The sequence below is a fragment of the Australozyma saopauloensis genome, chromosome 4 (assembly GCF_035610405.1).
Source record: "Australozyma saopauloensis chromosome 4, complete sequence".
In the NCBI taxonomy this organism is placed as follows: Eukaryota; Fungi; Ascomycota; class Pichiomycetes; order Serinales; family Metschnikowiaceae; genus Australozyma; species Australozyma saopauloensis.
In genome coordinates this window covers 166677-183170 of record NC_086134.1, presented here as the reverse complement: position 1 = coordinate 183170, position 16494 = coordinate 166677, and the positions used below count along the sequence as shown (strand labels likewise).

General features: G+C 43.3%; 7 protein-coding genes across 7 annotated transcripts; 2 read left to right on the top strand and 5 right to left on the bottom strand.

The window, feature by feature from the left end:
* Positions 1-986: 986 nt before the first annotated feature.
* On the top strand, positions 987-2139 carry PUMCH_003110 (uncharacterized protein; the record flags this gene model as incomplete). Its single annotated transcript, XM_063022093.1, has 2 exons — positions 987-1076; positions 1438-2139. 2 exons carry the CDS (start codon positions 987-989, stop codon positions 2137-2139), a joined length of 792 nt encoding a protein of 263 aa, XP_062878163.1.
* A 688-nt stretch (positions 2140-2827) lies between these two features.
* PUMCH_003109 (uncharacterized protein) lies at positions 2828-5038 on the top strand (the record flags this gene model as incomplete). Its single annotated transcript, XM_063022092.1, has 1 exon — positions 2828-5038. One exon carries the CDS (start codon positions 2828-2830, stop codon positions 5036-5038), a length of 2211 nt encoding a protein of 736 aa, XP_062878162.1.
* Positions 5039-5079: 41 nt separating this feature from the next.
* PUMCH_003108 (uncharacterized protein) lies at positions 5080-6108 on the bottom strand (the record flags this gene model as incomplete). Its single annotated transcript, XM_063022091.1, has 1 exon — positions 5080-6108. One exon carries the CDS (start codon positions 6106-6108, stop codon positions 5080-5082), a length of 1029 nt encoding a protein of 342 aa, XP_062878161.1.
* Positions 6109-7247: 1139 nt separating this feature from the next.
* On the bottom strand, positions 7248-7697 carry PUMCH_003107 (uncharacterized protein; the record flags this gene model as incomplete). The annotated part of the gene is made up of 1 exon (XM_063022090.1): positions 7248-7697. The coding sequence occupies one exon, from the start codon at positions 7695-7697 to the stop codon at positions 7248-7250; it is 450 nt and encodes a 149-aa protein (XP_062878160.1).
* Positions 7698-8512: 815 nt separating this feature from the next.
* PUMCH_003106 (uncharacterized protein) lies at positions 8513-10801 on the bottom strand (the record flags this gene model as incomplete). The annotated part of the gene is made up of 1 exon (XM_063022089.1): positions 8513-10801. The coding sequence occupies one exon, from the start codon at positions 10799-10801 to the stop codon at positions 8513-8515; it is 2289 nt and encodes a 762-aa protein (XP_062878159.1).
* A 546-nt stretch (positions 10802-11347) lies between these two features.
* Positions 11348-13420, bottom strand: PUMCH_003105 (uncharacterized protein; the record flags this gene model as incomplete). The annotated part of the gene is made up of 1 exon (XM_063022088.1): positions 11348-13420. One exon carries the CDS (start codon positions 13418-13420, stop codon positions 11348-11350), a length of 2073 nt encoding a protein of 690 aa, XP_062878158.1.
* Positions 13421-13767: 347 nt separating this feature from the next.
* PUMCH_003104 (uncharacterized protein) lies at positions 13768-15690 on the bottom strand (the record flags this gene model as incomplete). Its single annotated transcript, XM_063022087.1, has 1 exon — positions 13768-15690. The coding sequence occupies one exon, from the start codon at positions 15688-15690 to the stop codon at positions 13768-13770; it is 1923 nt and encodes a 640-aa protein (XP_062878157.1).
* Between the last annotated feature and the right edge of the window lie 804 nt (positions 15691-16494).

Here is a 16494-nt window from a genome sequence, read left to right as displayed (position 1 = left end):
TGACTTGTTGAATTCATTGAGGGCAAGTGCACGGCTCCGAGGAGAGAGCCACTCATGACGTAGCTGGGACCTGATGCCGGAGCATGGAGTATGATAGTATTGTTTTGCATTCGCTTTCTTGCAGTTTAATGAGTTGCCGCTTCTCGGGTGATTGGCACAATGTATCTGTTGATACTTGATCATGGTATTTATCAGGCAAGACATGAATTTGCAGCCAAGTGTGCATATCACAGACCATTGTGAGTAAAGCCACAGCATGTATACCAGAAGTAGAGCGAATAATGAAATCGAAATGGTGCATCATTGTGATAGTTCAATACGATAAATGCTGCATTTCGACTGAATTTCTTTTGTGCGAGGTATTTCTGATTCTAGCGTGGCTCTCCACTGGTTTGTATGTGTTCTCAATGTGTCAAACTCCTGCTTATAATAATACATCTGAAACACAGGTCAAATAGTCCACTTAGCATTAAGATAAACTTGGCTTAGAGTTTTGATTTAGAGACTTGGACAACATGGATAGAGTCTGTTTCTTTCTAGACATTAAAAGCTCAACTCTCAAATTCCTCCACTGTCATTTATGGCCTTAATCTAAGCTATATGCTTCAAATCGGCATCCTCGAAGCTCAAATAAATGTCAGATTGGAATTCGTCTTTGACTCACTCCAATATGAGCCCAATTCCACGCATTCTAATTCAACTTTGGTTGCATTCAGCCGTCCTAATGGTCAAGCTATGAAACTTGAGGGCAACAGCCCTCGCACGTGACATGCCATTTTGGCCCATCCCGCACTAAATGCACCCCCGTAATATGCCGGATTCCCAATCCCTCATAGTATTCCCACTGCCTAACAAACAGGCGCTGCCGGTGCGAAACCCGTACCTCCCCACCTTGGCCCGTTCCTCTCCTGCGCACTCTTGAGAAATTTTCCTTCTCTTTTTCCAGTTCCCACCACCAGCTGTTCTCAGTACACCAAAGAATCAATATGTCTTTGCCTGAATCTTTTGCTTTGACTGCCGAAGACGCCAAGTTGTTGTTGGCCGCTAACGTCCACTTGGGTTCCAAGAACGTTCAGGTATGTTTCCCCAGGCTCTACTAGCCGATCCACCAAATGAGACTGATATGAATTGTTTATCCATGAGAGATTGTGAATGATCATGAAAGATGTACTGCGAGCCCTATAGTTTTCCTGTTAGTTTGCAGGTCCGTTTTGATTACCTAGGCCAATATTTGACGAGTGAAAAATTCACCGTGATCCATCACCAGTGCGATCTAGATGGCCGAAATCAAATGAGCCGAATGTTCGGGGCTTAAGAATCGTTCCTCATTGAAATTCGCAATGTATACAACAAACTCTCCGACAATCGACTTCCCCTATCCATTGTTAAACCATATCAGTCGCATTTTTCAATTTAGCACTCTTTACTAACATCCAGGTTCACAACCAACCTTACGTCTACAAGACCAGACCAGACGGTGTCAACATCATCAACATCTCTAAGACCTGGGAGAAGATTGTTTTGGCTGCTAGAATCATCGCTGCCATTCCAAACGCTTCCGATGTTGTTGTCTGCTCTTCCAGAACTTTCGGTCAAAGAGCTGTCTTGAAGTTCGCTGCTCACACTGGTGCTACCCCAATTGCCGGTAGATTCACCCCAGGTAACTTCACTAACTACATCACCCGTTCTTTCAAGGAGCCAAGATTGGTTATTGTCACCGACCCAAGAACCGACTCCCAGGCCATCAAGGAGTCTTCTTACGTTAACATCCCAGTCATTGCTTTGTCTGACGTCGACTCCCCATCTGAATACGTTGATGTTGCCATCCCATGTAACAACAAAGGTAAGCACTCTATCGGTTTGATCTGGTGGTTGATTGCCAGAGAGGTCTTGAGATTGAGAGGTATCATTCCAGACAGAGAGTCCCAATGGTCTGTCATGCCTGACTTGTACTTCTACAGAGACCCAGAGGAGATTGAGCAAAACGCTGTTGAGGAGGCTAAGGCCACCGGTGCTGAGGAGACTGAGGAGGTTGTCGCTGAGGCTGAGACCGAATGGAACACCGAGACTAACGTCGAGGACTGGGCTGACTCTGGTGTCACCCCTGCTGGCGAGGAGGCTGCTGCTTCCAACTGGTAAACCTGCAAAATTTGAAGAAGTTTCATTTTAGGTTCATATGTGTATACTGTACCCTATAAACTACGTTTAATCGAGTGGAGAGACATGTTGTAGAATTTGCATTTGCTTGCGAATCATTTGACGAGGAAATGCCGGCGTAATTATTTTGACATATCAGTCAAGGTTAGAAGATACTTGAAAGATTTAAGAAGAATTTCTGTTGTTGAATGCGGCCAGATCACTGGACCCATCAAAATGCATCTTCGCAGTAAAGCCTCATCAAGTGAAGTTTAAAAGTTCGTTCGACAAGCAATCCTAAACTTGAATGCAAAATAAAAGAAATTTTGATTATCACTAGACTCTGAAAGATAGTGGTGAGGCATGTCCTTCGAAAACGTCAAGCTCTCATGCTAAAGTTAATACTCCTTTCCTGATACCTATTCGTATCTACAATCAGGTATGCAGAGAAGACTCGGCTTTGTTCTCGTTCAACAGATATGAGACTCAAATTCTATTTAATTAATTGAATTGATGTTTTAAGCTTTTTCTCTATTTTATTTCCAGTGTTCACTTCGTATTCTTTCTTCCTTATAGTCTGTAGTAAGACCTCGCGCTCCTCCGCATGTCATAGAAGCCACACGCTTACACCACAGGCTCCACATTCACCGTCTATTTGGGTCGGTGGAATCACAACAAATATTAAGCCGATATGAGTCACAATCCCGACACTGACGTCCCCGCTGGTCCAATTACAGGTCCAACTACAGGACTCGTCAAGACTGAAGGAATTGACAGCATTGCACAAGAGATCAAACAGGAGAATGGGGTTTCCGAGCTCGCATCGCCTACTCCTAACTCAGTGGGTGTTCCGTCGCAAGATTTGCCGAAATTAGCCAGCATCAACTCTCTTGTAAATGCAACAGAATCTGATTACAACTCCAGTATGTCCAGACAGGGCACCGAAATTGAGGCGACCGAGGATATGACTTCTGATGCTGAAAGAACGCCAGAGCACCATGCTGATGCCGATACCTCGGAGAGCGCAGACACCTGGGGTGGAGAGAACTTCCCTAACATAAAGCCAATCAAGTACTTGAAAAAGGCAGATGGCGAACCCTTCTGGCGAAAAGATGTGCAGCACGATTTCTTGAAATGTCTCTTTGAAGACGACCAAAGGGTCTTCACCAACAATTTTGAATGGTGTGAGGTCTCTCGTGCGGCCAACCATCATAAACTCACTTTCGCTGAGCTATACCTAAGAACTATGGTCGAGTCTCATAAATGCTCCAAAATTTTGCGGGAGCGTCTCATCGGAAATCCTGAATTGGGTCTCAATGTAAGTAAATTGTGTTTCCTTGTCAACGCTGGTCGTATCAACACCACTGTCAACTTCTTGCCTGAGACGCGCCCTTCATTCCGCACCTTTCACCCGGTTCCCTGTTTGCAGTCAGATCAAGATGGCCCTGTGAAAGTACTTCAGGATACACCTAGGCTTAAGGCGATTCTTAAGTCAGTTTGTGAGACCGATGCAAACATGTTCACATTGTTGGACCTCATACGCTCTCCAAAACAGGAGAAGCCAAATACGAATGTTTTCAAAGTCATCTATTTACTCAGCACATTTTTCCAGAATATCCCATTCCACTATGATGATTCTTCTGACTTGAAAGATGCTCCTCTTGATGAGAAGCCTAACATCGCCAAGTCCTCTAATCATCCCTCCAACAAGTTCATGGAATTTTTCACGGAAGATAACATGTGCCCTAAAAATCGCGCCCAGCGTTTCCTTTGGCTTGTCTACACTTACCTAGAGACCTCGTTTACTCAAGATGAATTAGAAAAGAATCCTTACAACCCAAAGCATATCCCTCCTGTGAAATTTTTAACTCAAGAAGAAATTGATGCATGTGATATCGATCTAGAAACAGAGAAAGACTTTGCGAAAAGAATGTGCGCCATAAGGACTGACTTTTTGGACTTGAACGGAAGCAACTTTGCACCCAGAAAAAAATATACACACAAATCGCCCTCAGCTAGACCTGAATCCGAGCCTAATTCGTCTGTAAAGTTTGAAAGATCGGAAGATGACAATAGAGAAGATACCCCTTCAAATTATGGAAATGATGGAGCTGGTGAAGATCAAGAATCGGCAGAAGGACATCGGAATGGCCAACGGTTTAAGAGGAAGAAACCAACTGCATCTGTTGGTGCGTTGATCGAGTTCAGCAAGAACTCTGTGGTACTGGAGGGCAAATGGAACAATCCTGAATTCCCAATAAGGAACTTGGAACAAATTAAAAAACGGTTCAATGATAATTCTTGCGCTACGTTGCTAAAGAATATTCCTGATGGTACAGCTATATCTTGTACAAAAAGAAAGCAGATAATACAGAGAAATCATCAAGACTTGACCAAGCTAGCTTCGACAGTTGGTCTCAACAAGAAGATGCGGGATGGTTTGTTATCACAAATGCGCCAGTATTTCGAATACAAAAAAGACTCTCGTTTGGGGCTCTTGGGTATCGAATGGGAAGACATCAGAAGCGATTTAGTAAATGGTGTTGAGGCTTACCTATACCAACAACTCGGTAAAACAATGCTTCTACGTCAACAATTACAAATGAAAGAAGAGGACAGATCTAACGGCTTAGATAGTGAACTAGCAAGAAAAGATGTCTTCGCGAATTGCATCAACCTTGAATTAGGGGACCTTGCACCTGAAGACTTGGCAAGCCTTGACAGACTCGGAGCCGGGTGCCTTGCCGAGCATGACTACGATCGTACCAACGAACGGTCAGCCCATGACTTCGCGATAATTGAAATCATGACCTCCGTGTTGCTGAGAAATATTCAGCTTAAGAGCATTGGCAGTGAGGCATGCTCCTTTGATCTCGTTAACGGAACCATGCTGTATAGATAAAAAATTTGCACTGAAGAACATCGCTACTATAATTTCGGGCATTAAATATTAAATAGGTTATTGAGAATGAGATGGAACGCTTTTTCGGGGCCATACTCTGAGAGAAGTCGTAGAAATAGATCATTTGCACCCTCCAAAGGCTCGTGTTGTTCATTGAGCACCGTAATACGAACCTTGGAGTCAATCTTTCCAATACTAGGCTTCGCAAGTATGAGGCTCCAATGAAGTTTAACGTTGTATTGCCTTTCATTTGATTCCACAGTCAATTGAATGAATGGCAAGCACAGGAAACATGTGAGCGGGTCGTCCTGCCATTTGAGAGCGGATGGAGGATGAGTGACATACGCTATATAGCGCCTGGCAATCGCGTAGAAGACCGAAACCCGTTCGTTCTGTATGTATGCCAATGAATTGTATGAACTCATAATGAGATCCAACTTACGACCGGCGATGTAATCTAACAACAATCCTTTTTGGTATGACTGGCTGATTCTTTGCAAATTAGACGAAATTTGATCATAGTTTTTCACTGTGAGATCAATAACTATTTCATCGCACACTTTCATTTCGATCTTCAAACTAGGCAAACCGTCGCCAGCTACAGTAAATGACAAGAGATGAGTTCTAGCTCCATTAAGAAATTCGCTGCAAGTTTTTATGTCGTCAACGCGCATGTTGGGATAAAATTTCCCGGAAAGTCCTCTTCTTAGGTTGTAATCAAACGATGGAAGTATGTCAAGATTATCTAGCACGAAATTGGCTGCTTGGTCCGGCGCAGATAGCTTTATAGATTCGTGATCATTTTGATGGAGAAAAAATTCAAGTTTCTTCTTAGTCTCTTGTTGAAGCTTGTGTTGTTTGTGCTTCGAAAGAATAGCATTGAGGCGATTGGTCTCTTCTTTCAATTGTAGTCTCTTGCGGGCAAGGGCGTCTCTTTTCTTGATAAGCTCACTTTTCCGTGTTTGATGTTCGATGAGCTTATCGAATTCAGTATCTGAATTTGCATCGATGGAGCTTGCAGGCGACAGTGCACTCGGAGGAAAAGGTCCTAGCGTCTCGGTATTTGACATTCTGAGCGGTTTGAATTCATGAGTAACTTACGAGTGAGTGCCTCGAATCATTTGTGATTACCAATTGCTTGAGAAAATGTGAAACTTTCACCAAGGCGCGTTGAGACTTGTGACAATTGATGTCAACAAATCTATTTTTCATATTTAAAGAGGGCAAGCGCAAATTTGATAAAAAATGATACTGTCGGATTGATTTCTTCATTTCCATTTTTTTCTTTGCATCCTATTTATTATCAATTTATGCAATGATGTTGAACATTTTGGGAACAGCCTACACTCATCCTCACGACAGAACCAGTCTGCATTTTCATATTCAATCAAAACATTAGAATTGAATTTGAGTTTTCTTTATTGTTGTTGTTTTGTAGCTAAAAGCAGTTCGCTTCCTTGCACAATCAGAGCAGAGCTTCATCAGATGATCAAGCTAGCATTGGTCGTACCCTTAGCTCGTCAATTTAGATTTGCGCTGTGCCTTTCATTTTTAAACAATTTTTTTCTTGTTAATCAATAAAGTCAGCAAGTTTGTTTTTTTTGTTTTTGTTGTGGCTATTGATGAACCTGCCATCCCCACATATTAGTGACTACATCAATTCAAATGGTTTCGGCTCCGGAGCTCAAAGGCGTACGTTTTATTTTTTTTCTAGCCGGGGGGGAATTAGGCTCATACACTGACTTGTCTGCGAATTGTCAAAAGAGGATCAATATGTCTTGTTGAAAGACGAGAGCGTTCATTGAGATTCCACCTACCCAATAAACCAATACCGTGATAACGCGATAACATAAAGATCCAAGATAACGTCAGAATTTCAAATCATCTTGTATATTTACTAACAATAGTATCTTGATAAAAAGGTCACTGTCCACTTGAATGGGTCCAGAAGTGTGACTGGTACACTTACAGGCTATGATGTATTTCTAAATGTCACCCTCTCGAATGCTCTTGAGCAAGACCAAAAGGGCGAGAGCGTGTCCATTGGCTCCACTGTCATACGTGGAAGCTCCATCGTCTCAGTCGAGGTACGTATTTCAAGTCTATCATAGATTAGCTCGAATTAGGAAGATAATTGCTTGCAAGGCTCCCTATTTAGCAAAACTCGAATCATCTTACTAACAGCAGGCTCTAGAAAAAGTCTAATTAATCAATCGTAACGAATTGCCATCTGCACGCCAGAATCCTTGTAGCCACACTTCTCGTAGAAGCCAGTGTTCTTGGGAGAACAGTCCAAAATGATCTTGTAGCATCCTTCCTTCTCACCGATCGAGTTCAAATGGCTAATGAGCAAGAAGCCCAAGCTCTTGCCTTGTTGTGACTTGTCCACAGCTATATCTTCGATGTGACCAACCTTCGAGCATCCATGAATTAATTTTTGCTCAACAACAATCATTCCAGTAGCAACCACGTTATCTTCTGCATCGGCAATGACTCTGGGGAAGTAGATCAGAGAGTTTGCAGCCCAATGGTCTAGAAGCTTTTCAAACTGAGATGGAGACACGTCTCCAACGGAGGTCAAGACAGATAAGACCTCGAGATATCTTTTGTAGTCACTAGCCTTCACAGGTCTAATTGAGTATCCGCTTGGTAAAGACATGTGATCAATTGGTAGTTCAGTTCAAGTGATTCCTTGGAATGGGACATACACACAGGGGGTACGAAAAGGGAAACACGAATGATCCGAGTTTTCTTCTGGCCAAAAACTATAGATAAAATTTTCCATATTTTCTTCGCGTTACAGCTCAATTTCTGCATTGCGGCCTTAGCTGATTCTTGTGTTGAGTATGAGCTTAGTTGCTTTGTCATAATGCTCCAATAACAAAGACATATGATTGGGTTTATGAAATTACGTTTGGACCATTGGCAATTAATGTTATCTTTCTCATTCTGTAAAAAATATATCATTCTGGCCCAACCATTGTTGTGACAAGTCTGTCTCCTGTTTCTTTCAAAGCATAAGATGATACTCGATTACAATCGACAGATTCTTTTTCGAGATTAGTTTAGGTATCCGCTTAATTCGTGATTGCAAGAATAGAATGACGGTTCGTCTTGTTGTGATTCCTTCCTGGTTTTTATTTATTCAGGTACTTCATTTTTTCTGTTTTGTCATCTGTTGCCCACGAATTGAACAAACTAGAAACAACCAACCGGTTCTCATGATATTCTACCAAACCATTTTGCAATTTCTTTTTTTTTGAAACATTACAATCCTTCAAAAATACCAAATTCTAGAATCATCGATAGTCACTTGCAGATGAGATTCTTCTTCTCTCGTGATTTACATCAATCGATTATTGTAGACGTCGTCAAAAATTATGCTATTAAGAATTATGAAGTTTGGATAAATTTGTCATCACACATTAAAGTCGAGTATTCGAAAGGCTTCACTGATAATATAAATCGAGCCCATTACGTATTGCAAGGTTCATGCTCTGCGAGTTCTCCCGCAATAGACACAAGGTCTAATCTCCTCGTAATGTCCTTCTGCAAACAACCACATACCAAGTCATTGAACCATGCAAACCTCTCATGATCGAGTTCTTCCCAATCCTTCTTGAGTTTTTCAATCTCACTCACTCTGTTCATATCAACCATCGAACCGGCTTTCTTGGGCTCATCCTTTAAAAGCCATTCCATGAGGCATGCATGCATCATGTCCAGTTTGTTGTACTTGCCAGCGGTGATCATTGCCCGCAATCTTGGTTCGTATGGATGTTGGAAAGGTAACTTGCCTACTGCCATAGTGAATATGAGGACACCAAGAGCCCAAATATCGGCAGAAGGCCCCAATGGTGGAGGTTGAGGTTCAAGAAGTTCTGGCGCAGCATAGGGTAATGACCCAATGTGCAGATGAGGAAGATCCGAATCAGTCTCAGATAGCTTATTGTCCTTCGACTTGAATTCGTGGAAATTCGCGAGACTAGAAGAATGAGAGTCTTGCTCAGCAAGCAGGACTGAGTTGATCGATGGGCCGTGGCTTCTAAACAAATGCAGAACACCAATCTTACAATCATCGGCGAAAAGATCCCTGGTGTTAACAGAGTCTGGCCCGTTATAGGGCCGTCTGATCGATGCGAATGAACTCTTTGAGCGAGCCATTGCTGAACTGTCATCAATCCTCAAAATGTCTTTCTTCAATCTCGTAGTGTAAACCCGAGACATTCCGAAGTCGCATAGGATCATTCGTATATCTGCTGGGTTCAGGTCATCGACCAAAACATTCTCTAATTTCAAATCGCCATGAACAATTCCTAGGTCTTCATGCATATACAATAATGTATCCACGATTTGGCGAACAAATTCGATTGTTGTCTGCATTCTTTTTGTTTGGCAATCAAGAGAAAAAGTCACAGGGCCGTGTGTGTTCTCTATACCTTCATTAAAAATTCCCCATCGCGTCACAAGATCAAAAAGAGTGCCGCCGGTAATGCGATTCGTTAAGCAAAAGATAACATCATCGGTCTCGAGACTGTCCAACAATGGAAGAATATTCGGATGATTGAGTTGCTGCCAGATAGCAATTTCTTTTCGAAATATCTGCAACACCTTAGGATTATGAAGTTTTGAGGAACGGTCGAGCTCCTTCGTAGATTTTACAATTTTGACTGCACGAAGAGTACCATTCTTTGATACGCACTCACGGATGATGCCCCAAGCACCGAACCCAATGACTTTACCAAGTTGGTGATCAAGCACATAGGCGCCTTTCTCGTCAACATTATGCTTAATGGTCTTTTCTAGCTTTTTCAAGTCCAGAGACAGTGAAAGTGCCAACAAGCGACCTGCGACAGTATTGGCAGAGTTCCTCCGTGAACGACGAAGAAAGCTTCCGTTCCTGCCGAAGGATGCAGGGTCTGAACGGAAAGATTTTGCACTTTGGTTCCCAGAAAGCTTCTCAGAGAAATAGGATTTGGCAAACTGGGAGAATTGAGAGTAGTCGATGGTCTCTGAAACCTGCTTCACAAGCTTTTTCCTCTGTGAGTACGGGAATTCGTTGAAATTCGATGGGAGACTCGCAAGTACAGCCTCGAAGCTTGAAACGTCTATGTCCTTGGGTGAAGCCTTGTGCTTCTTCTTTTGGGGGTCCTCAGCCGAATCGGGGGCCAAGGTAAATGCCAGACTTTTGGAAAATTGCGGATTACGATACTGGATGGGCTGAGGTGCCACCTTTGCATGGAGCAGATTAAGGTCTAGGAACAGGGCGTCTCGAGACACCGAAGTCGATAAATCAGAGCTTGGTCTATTCCACTGCGATGCCAAAGATGCAAAGTCCAACCCGGGAATATACTCGTCCTCTAGACCAGCGAAAGTGGCCGCATCCAGGTCCATGGCTGTCTCGTGGGACCTTACATAAAGCTGTTGAAGACTGCTTCGAGAAGACGGCTGGTCATAGTAATCCGGCCGAACTGGAGATGGGATTCTAGAGGGTTTTGTCCGGATTTTGCCATCGTCAAAAAGTCTGTGTCCGGTGTCTGCATCAAAATTGTTAGTCTCTGTCTCAGAGTAAGTGCGTGTAAGCTTGTAATTAGTGGGCTCCAAGGTACCTCTCTCCTTGGTTGCCTCGGAAAGTTCAGGGGATGTGGGAACACGAGCAATGTTCGATCGTAGAGATTTGGGCTGCTTATTGTTCGCAAAGAGCGAGGCCTCCAAGTGGTCTGCAATTGAAACCTTTGGTTTAGATTTGAAAGGAATATCCATGATGACTACAGATGAAGAATAGAGTTTCCAGTCGCAAATAGACGGAAAAACTGGAAATACGGCTGCTCAAGGCCGAATACACCAATTGGATGGCGGAAGTGTGTTCGTAGAGATCAATGAAGATAGTTGATGTAACACTTAGGTGACCAAACCATGCAAACCTGACTCTTCCTGTGGAGTGCACAATGAATAGTATGTCGGACAGAACAGGAAGCGGGGGACCGGGGGAATAGATGGGTGCAAAAACGCCATACTGAATCGCCGAGAATTGTGTGGAGTCGTTGTTTTTGTTCGCTCGATTATTTTGGTGTGTCTTGTTGGCAGCATATTTTTCATTTTTTAAATAAGGGTTTGAGAATTGTATTGTTATCGAATGGAACATGATCATTCAATACTAAGACACTTTTCTGCAGGTGGGTATTTGCAGCCAATTTCTTAGCAGAGACGCTACCTACAGAAACTGTTCATCATGAATGACTTTGTTTTGGATTGCTCTATTAATACATCGCTGGAATTTCCTAAGCCCCCAATATTTGCGTGAATGATTTATCTTACCCTAGGACTCGTGGGCAGCCTGCCGCCCTGAACCACCAAATTAGTCATGAATGGATCCGCCAACAATTCCACAGCACTTGGTCGCTTTTCAAACTCCAACTCTAGTGTTTTCGCGAGGAATTCCTTACCTTCGCTACTACACCACGCTGGAATTTCTGGCTTGTTAAATGTGCCAATTTGAAAAATGGCTTGCATTTGCGTGAAGCCTGGGTAGGGATGGCTACCTGTGAACATTTCAATAACTAAACATGCCACAGACCATACATCAGCTTTTTTAGTATATGTTGTCTGTTTCACAACTTCAGGGGCCATCCAATAGATCAGGCCTTGCAATGACGTACGTTTTGCAGCCTTCGAACTGCCGACCGTTTCTTCATCTTCCTCGCCCAACTTCTTTGACACACCAAAATCACTGATTTTGACCACTCCCTTGATATCCACCAATATATTAGCTCCCTTTATATCTCTGTGGATAATGTCTTTCCCATGCAAGTAACTCAAACCAACAAGAACCTGGCGAATGAAGGTACGAATCAAAGGTTCTTCGAAACAGCCGCACAGTCTCAATAAAGACGACACAGAGCCTCCAGGAACATACTCCAAGAAAATATTGATGAAACCGTCTTCAGAAGACAGACCGAAGTATTGCACAATGTTCTCGTGATTGAGTTCCTTGAGTAGAGAAACTTCGTGGTTCAAAGTGTCGGCCAAATTTGTATCCTGATTTGCGCTACCTTCCGCTGAGATGGGAACTCTCTTCACAGCCATTAATTCTCCGGTCATTGGGTTCACACCAAGATATACGGTACCAAAAGTACCGGCCCCGATCTTAGAACCTTGAACCCATTTGCCTACGCCAGTAAAATCTCTCAGTTGAGCATCACCGTCCGTGTCATCGGCATATTGAGATAAGAAGTCATCTTCTTCACTAGAATCTGACTCAATGAGCTCAATTCGCGACTCTCTGTTGTCAGCGGAAGCGAACAGAGCCGCCAACAGAAACCGTTTTCTGCTGCGTTTACTTATTGGAATGGAGGTGGTTATTGAGCCCTGGTCATCAGATTCGACCTCATTAATGCTTTTCATCTTTCTATCACTGAATATCAGCAGATCGTCCCACGTTACTCGTGCCTTGTCAGCTTTAATTTCGTTGTGAAGTAACACCTCTCCGATAGTTGGAACTGAACCAAGTGACCGTAATTCTCTCTCATCAGAATACATAGATTGCCTTGCCAGCAGATTGGCCAGATTCATATTTCCGAGATTAAATCTTTTCAGAAGGCGCTTACTGTATCTCACAGAATTTCTAATTGTGGTCTCGAGCTCATGCAATTTAGCCTGAGGAAAATACTCTCCTAAATTAGACGAGATCATCTCACTAGGAGGCCTTTGTCCATAGAAATTACTCATAGCCGCCGTTGTTGGTTTTCTCCCAGCAGTCCTCTGTAGAATACGTAAAGATTGTCTGATGGCTCTGGATGAAGGAGGAGAGTCTTTCGAAGTGAGCATGATTCGATGTTTGGCGGTGCTCTCAGGTGAGAAGCAAATCGAAACAAATTCCACGTCATATAAAAGGGATATCGTAATGCCTGAATTTGTATTGGTGTGGATGAACATTTGATACATCGATTGATCATCGATGGCCCCCAATTGTTTGAGCACCTTCTGTTTAATAACCAGCGCATTGAAGCAACCGTCAAGCTCCACCTTCTCTAATGATCCATCAGGTAGAATGAAAGTGACTGATCTCTCCGGCTGTGCTTGGGTCCGTTCCAATAGCTCCAACTGCGACGGGGTGATTTTAGATTTCCCGCCTGACTTAATGACTGCTTCACGAAGCGAGTCGATGGAAACTCTTTGCTTGAGCCGGGTAGCTTTTAGCTCATTAATCGCTATCTCGAGGCGTAATCTGTCACCAAGCTTAGAGATGCCGATCTCTTTGAGAGCGGCAGAGTCCAACTCCGGGAGGAGATCAAACGAAATCTGATTGGATACGAAACGATTCAAGTACTGTTGACAAGAAGATTTCGCAAGCCATGACTCTAATTGGGAGACTTCGGCCATCCTGAGAACTGGCGAAAGATGTATGTTTGATGGAAAAAAAGACACAAAGATGACGATGCAACGAATGGAATGGAGTCACTTGGAATCTCGCTTTTGGAGTTGGAACAATAGCCCGATCTAGAGCAAAATCACGTAGCACTGGAATAAGGTAATTGACTCCAAAAGCCAAATAACAGATCGTTCTGAGTGCAGGAGTGACACCAGATCAGGAATCCGATTTGCAACCAAACTTCAGAACAGCTCGCTGGAATTCAATTTTGTAACAAATTACGAATTTTTCTACTCTGAAACTTTGCCAATTAGATGATAAATTACAGTCCCAAACCCAGTAGCTATTTATGTGCAAATTATTCCTGATTGTCATCCTCGACTTGGTCTACAACACCTTCCTTCACGACCATTTGATGGTCAACGACTTTCAAGGGGTCATTCTCGAGTCTTTTCCATGTGTAAATGGAATTGGTATTTGAGCGCAAACCAAAGACTCTGACCCGTCTGACGTACCCATCGTAGCCTCCATATCCACCTTCGCCAGATCCACCACCGTAGCAAAGCCACATTCTATTTTCATGCAAGGTTTCATCTGCTTCTGTGTCAAGTAAACAATAGTCATTGGCATGGTCGTGTCCACAAGTGGCCACTTGCACTCCCGCGTGCGCCAAAGCGCTTCTCATACCAGTGTTCTTATTTGGAGCAGTCACACCCTCCTTGAGCAGCCCAACCATTGGTTGGTCTGTTTTGCGATATTCTGGTAACGGTATGTGGAAAAATGCCATAGATAACCGCTGTGCTTCTGACAGGCGCCCCAACTCTTGCGAAGAACCCACAATCCAATCAAGTTGAGATTGTTTGAAATAGTCGTAACCAGGATCATTCTTAGGATCTAAAGAGTAGCTGTGACTGTCCATAAAGTATAATGCAGCATCTGCTGATGACTTTGAGCCAGCAACATCCACACGATAATTGCCGAATCCATCGACCTTTTCAGCGCCTACCTCAGTGAGAGAGTATGGTAAGGATGCCGCCAACTCGATCATCTCTTGACGGGACAAAACACTTTCGTCATCATGATTTCCCACGGTGATGGCGTATGGAATTTTTCTCTTAATAAAGGGCATCAAAACTTTGAATAAAGCAGTTTGAGGATCTGGAGCAGCTTCACCAAAAATCTGATCACCAGTCAATGCAATCATATCAGGTTGTTCCAAGTCAAGTACACTATTGATAAATTTGAGAGTTCTTGGGTCTGCCTCACATCCCTTAGCACTCTCAGGAGGCTCTGGGTCACGGCACTTACCAACGCCTGTAGAAAAGTGGATATCTGCAACCTGCAAAATTTTGAATCTTCCATTCTTGTTAAACTGCAACTTGTCGATGATAGGATTCTGATGGTCTCCTCCCGCTTTCACGGAGACACGAGGTTCTGGTCTTCCAGCCATACCGAGGCCCATTAGGGGGCTGTCACTAAGAGTCCATCCAATACGAGGTTCTACGGCGTCATGTCCGAACAAGATGTCGAGATCTTGAATACTGGTGTCTGTGGCTGGACCACGTTTGATCCAAAGGCCATAGCCCTTACTTTCCCAACCGGAATTGGCAAACTCTTTAGCCGAAGGAACTCTAATATTCTCAGGAGTTTTCTTGTTGTTATTCGTAGATGAACGACGCATAAGGCCAATAGGGGCTCCTCCGACCGCAGCAGCCTTGACAGCATCGTTCTTGTCGTCCCGGCGTCTATTTTGCGAGCCAACAATCTTGTTTTTTTCGCCGACTTCGAGCAAGACCTTTTTCGGGACGCAAAGCTTATTTCCCTTGATATTGCAATCGTCACTGGACGCAAGAGCCACGTCCACAACAACCTTGTCTCTATTAGCCTCGTAATGCTTTCCGGAGATTTTCTTCACATTCAAGTACCTCTTTGTAGTCCAACTGGAGCCCAACAAAAGATCTTTGTTCAATGTGGTCCATCCACCTTCAGAACCAACGTCTCCATAAGGACCCTCGGAGGCTTTAGGAGTAGCACACAAGGACGATTTCCAATTGAGACGACCGCATGAGCCAATAGAAATATCTGCAATGTATAAACGCGATTTAGGCTGGAAGTAGTCCGGAAGTAGGTCCGGTTGCAAGATTTCATCCAAGTGAATGATTCTTCGCCGATTTGCGACGAGGAGAAGGATCAGCCCGATAGATAAGACAGTGACTGTGTAAATTAACACTCGTAGAAATCTTCGGTTAAGAAGATTACTTGGTTTTAAGGATGCTGCCATTCTTAGGGAAGAATGATGAGCGTGTTTTGCTCTTCGGAAACTCGGGGACCCAGCAGCAAATATGAGACATTTTTGATAAGAAATCAAATTTCGAATTTGAGTTTCATCGATTGGAATTGGCCGGTTTGAATTTCTTTGTATTTTTTTGAGTCAAAAATTTGCGTCATTGCCTACGTCTTTCATCATGACTCTAGAAGAAATATCCAGCCTCACAATGGATGAAAAGCTGTACTACGTTTGTGGATTGGGGGTAGAGTTTTGAAAACCAAAATCATAAATTCGTACATAAATTGACTATATAGCCCACTTGGGTGGCGTTGCTGATGAGCATAACTTTCACTTCACTATCAAGCCTTGGGGACTGGGACGTGTATCTTCCACACTTGACATGCTACTTCTCAGGAGCTGGCTCAGTTTTCTTCTTATCGTCCAATGCCAGTGGCTCCAAAGGAGGAAAGTTCTCTAAATTAGGAATCGCCTTCTCAGTGCCACCTATGACGGCATAGTGGGGCTTATTGACCTGACTAAGCGGGACTTGCTTTCCGTCAATATTCAAAAGAAGATCTTTGTTAGTTTTGTCAGCCATTGAGAAGGATTTTGTTATTCGGTGTGTGTTTCTGATAAGTAAAGTGGTACCTGAATTTGAGCAATGGTGCAGTCTGATTGCTGATACCTGATAAAGAGCAGTGTACAGGATTTGCAGCCACTATTTTTGGGTCTGGGTAAACTACTACGATTAAATAGGCAAGCTGTTGTCAATCGAGAGGATTTTATATGTACATTTTGCGAAGCATTGAGATTAAA